Here is a 4,023-nt window from a genome sequence, read left to right as displayed (position 1 = left end):
TAACTGCCCTACCCACCAAGTCAAATGGGCCCCATACATGCATTCTTCTACTATCTCTTTCTAACAATATATTAAGTGTCTAATAACACCAATAATTTCTCAAGTTTGTGTTTGTTAATTGTATGTTCTTTTGTTTTGGGGTGGAGAGGGGATTGGTACACATTGTTTTCGTGGATTTTCTAGGTTTTTTAGATTAGCTGATTGATTTAACTGAAGAGTTGTGAAACATGTGACATGATTGTTGTATAGGCACATCATCAATGAGGTTAAAACACATGGAGAACTTTGTGTACATTTGGTCTTCCTTTTCTACTTCTAGACAACTGGTTTTTGAGCTCATGAATTCAGATGTGATAGTCATTCACAATTTGAATTGGATAAATCGAACAAAAAAAAAAAAACATCAACTAAAGTGGCGAGAGTAGAACACATAGTTCGAAAAGGTACCTAAGAAACTTCAAATTATATTTTTAACGTCTTGGATCTTCTCATTCGTTGTAAATTACGTTAAAATACCTCAATCTACATGCACATATAAACATATAATTGAAATAAAAAAAAAAGAGTTTCGTGCCAAATATGTGCTTATGTTGTTACATTGCAAATGTAAACTACGTACACATTCAAATAAATATAATAATATAGCTGTAGATTGATAATATACCAATAAAAATTCTGTCACAAGTCTGACAAGAGATAAATCATATAAATTTTACATAGTATGCTTACAAAGTATTACTTCAAAGTACTTGTGCATTTTGGCTTGTAGCCTAATGTAAGTATATATACTTTCTACCATAGTAGTGACCGTAGATTCCCAATGTTAAGGAATAAGGAGTCATATAAAATTCAAATTTTAAGATTTTATTATAAGCTTAAGTCGTTTTGCGAAGCCATGCAAACAATGACATACGAAAGAACCTCTACATGTGTTGCGTGCATGGGTCGAGTTCTTTGACAAAGCAATGACCTGCAACGTTGACGTTGAGATTGGAAAGTTTCACTCTTCATCAGCTTCGGATTAAAAAACTATTTCTCTGAAATTAGAGCAGCACATCTTCTAATTAGTTTGTGTATAAATAGGCAGCCCCAATATATGAGGAAAAAGCAGGCCAATTTAATTAAGCAAAGATCAAATTTAGAAATTAATTAAACACAATGGGAAGATCTCCCTGTTGTGATGAAAGTGGTCTCAAGAAAGGACCCTGGACTCCTGAAGAGGATCAAAAGCTTGTGCAATACATTGAACAACATGGACATGGAAGTTGGAGAGCTCTTCCAAAGCTTGCAGGTTTGCATACAATATATGATTAATTAGCCTCTCTTTGTTGATTAAATTGTTAGTTTACAATCGAGTTACGATCGACTATCGATACTCAAAATCTTAAGCTAACATGCCTAGTTGACTACCCCCAAAACATGGGTTGTCACTCTCCACGTTATTGAGATTTGAATTCAAGATCTCCTCCCTGATATCCTGATAAGATAAATTTGTTGGTTTTACCACTTAAATTGCTATCATTTTCTATTTTTTAGGTCTCAATAGATGTGGGAAGAGTTGCAGGCTAAGATGGACAAACTACTTAAGACCCGATATCAAAAGAGGCAAATTTTCTGAAGAAGAGGAGCAAACAATTCTACATCTCCATTCTATCCTTGGAAACAAGTAATGCTTTATTCCATGATCAAACACATAAAAGTTTTCAACCCTTCCTTCATACATATATGTTTGCATAATATCAAAGATTACTCTTATATATTTTTGCTTAATTACAAGATGGTCAACAATTGCAACACACTTAGACGGCCGAACGGACAATGAAATCAAGAACTTCTGGAACACACATTTGAAGAAAAAGCTGATCCAGATGGGTTTTGATCCAATGACCCATCAGCCAAGAACTGACCTATTTTCCAACTTGTCTCAGCTTTTAGCCCTAGCTAACCTGCAGGATCTCATGCAGCAATATCAGCCATTGGAACACATTAATCAACATGCCGCAACATTACACGCAGATCAAGCCGGTCAATTGGCCAAGCTTCAATACATCCAGCATTTACTCCAATCCGTAGCTTATACAAGCAACAATGACAGTTATACCCAGAACAGAAGCACAGAGATGGAAATGGATGATCAGGCTTTTAATTTGTTAAACTCGATTAATATTCCTCCTATCAAAGAAAACCCGAATTTTAATTCACTACAACTGGAAAATCCAAGCTCATTTTCTCATGGATATGGTGGTAATTCTTCTCAACTACTCCACCATCATCAAACCCTACTGCCTCATGACCTAGCACACCCACAAGTCCCTTTCAGTTCTCTACCATCTTTGAATAACAGTGATCATGAAATGGGCCAGGGCTCCAACTTTACAGTGGTCCGTAGTCAAGAAAATAACCCATCCGATGAATCTCCATGGTTTAATAATCTTCTATCTCCTACCGCTCCTTCTAATCCTCCAACCAGCAATGTTCCTGGAGATGCGTGCTGCAGCAGGTCTAGCTATGGAGGAAGAAGTAGTGATTCTTCATCCTACTGGCCTGACCTTTTTCTTGAGGACGCCAATTATGGTTGAGAATTCTTACTTAACGATTATTTTTACAGATTGAGAAAGATTCAGCGGGTGCAGTTTTTGTCGTTGACTCGTTAATTATTGCCTCTTCCTACATGCATTTGCAAGCGTATATATACCTACTACAGATACGTGTGATGTCATGCATATCTATGATTACTTGTACATGTACAAACTAGCTTGTATAAGTTTACGCATTATATATATACATATATATATATGTATGTATGTATGTACATTATTGTTATGGCATGAGTATTTAAATTTACCCTCCTCCCTCTACTGTTTTTAAGATCAATTATATTTTGCTTCCGTTCTCGTCTTTTAAATTTACTAAAGTCATACATTGTTCTGTCTAATTCTCAAGTTATATTGTTATTTTATAAAAGAGTGATGCTAGAGATGCTATCTTTTCAGATCATGTTTTATAGACCACATGATACGACGTTTGATAATTAGTTTCCTTTGTTATATTAAAAATAAAATTCAACCTTCAACTTCCATATCATGTTGTTTTTAAAATATGTTCTCTCTAGTGTTTTCCTTTATAAAAACTGTTTTCAACTTAGATAGACACTACATTGGTGGCACTACTGTAAGGATTAAAAAATTTATAGTTGCTCCACTTTTTAGAAGACAAGGACCTTTACACCTAGTACGGTGCTAACTTCTCAACTTCTAGAACGAGAATACTATGCATTTCATATGTAAGAAATCATTTCTACCTAAAGTCAAATCACAGTTTGACGTGTTTGTAATATTTTTTTGTTGCATTTTTATAAGTTAATAATATATACCGTATCAAACTGTAATTTACATGTAAAAACAACTTCTTACAAGTAAGGAGCCAAACAACGTAAGCTCTAATTACCACATTACGTTATGATTTTTTGAACATAAGGCTATTTTATTATTCAAAATTAAACATAGATCAATGCTCTAAGCCGCTGCTCCCCAAAAAGGAGTACAAATTAAGTGTAATTCACTTTTCTTTTTAACTTATCAACACATCAACTATCATATCATACAATCTTATCATTACTCAAGAAAACATGGCAACCCATGATCATGAAGATGTCGCAAAGTATGTTTGCAAAGTTGTGCACTTCTCACTTTCTTAAGACAATAACCAGCTAACAAGGTCTACTTTTATTTTACTTTATCAACAAGAGGCATTCTAGAAACTTCACGCTAAACTATCTCTATAAGCCAATTAGCAGACACACTGAATACTGAAGTCCTTGAAGGGGCCGGGTTGTCCCTTGGTTCCCTCCACTACTCCTCCTCCTCCTCTTCCTTAGTATTCATGTGAAGAGTGTTTGCTCCTTAGCCATCTTGTGCTAGGTTTCTTGACTTTGGTTTTATCTTCTACCGAGTTTGGTCATTTTCTGGATCTACCTTGTGAGGCTAGATCTTTCATGATTCATGAATCTGCCATCTTTCTATA

General features: G+C 35.0%; 1 protein-coding gene across 1 annotated transcript; it reads left to right on the top strand.

Annotated features, from left to right (window-relative positions):
• Nucleotides 1-1,109: 1,109 nt before the first annotated feature.
• LOC137719625 (transcription factor MYB93-like) lies at nt 1,110-2,844 on the top strand. The gene is made up of 3 exons (XM_068458670.2): nt 1,110-1,291; nt 1,537-1,666; nt 1,778-2,844. The coding sequence occupies exons 1-3, from the start codon at nt 1,159-1,161 to the stop codon at nt 2,577-2,579; spliced, it is 1,065 nt and encodes a 354-aa protein (XP_068314771.2). The 5' UTR covers nt 1,110-1,158; the 3' UTR covers nt 2,580-2,844.
• The last annotated feature ends 1,179 nt before the right edge of the window (nt 2,845-4,023 follow it).

Source organism: Pyrus communis, chromosome 15 (genome assembly GCF_041283825.1).
Source record: "Pyrus communis isolate YQ-2024b chromosome 15, ASM4128382v1, whole genome shotgun sequence".
Taxonomy (NCBI): domain Eukaryota; kingdom Viridiplantae; phylum Streptophyta; class Magnoliopsida; order Rosales; family Rosaceae; genus Pyrus; species Pyrus communis.
Note: the sequence above shows the minus strand (reverse complement) of the source record. Positions and strands in the feature narration are given on the sequence as shown.

Bases quoted from the DNA above. Each gene is read 5' to 3' on its own strand.
- LOC137719625 (XM_068458670.2), top strand. From the start codon at position 1,159: ATGGGAAGATCTCCCTGTTGTGATGAAAGTGGTCTCAAGAAAGGACCC. The intron at 1,292-1,536 runs GTTTGCATACAA...TCTATTTTTTAG, and splicing joins AGCTCTTCCAAAGCTTGCAG to GTCTCAATAGATGTGGGAAG. The intron at 1,667-1,777 runs GTAATGCTTTAT...CTTAATTACAAG, and splicing joins CATTCTATCCTTGGAAACAA to ATGGTCAACAATTGCAACAC.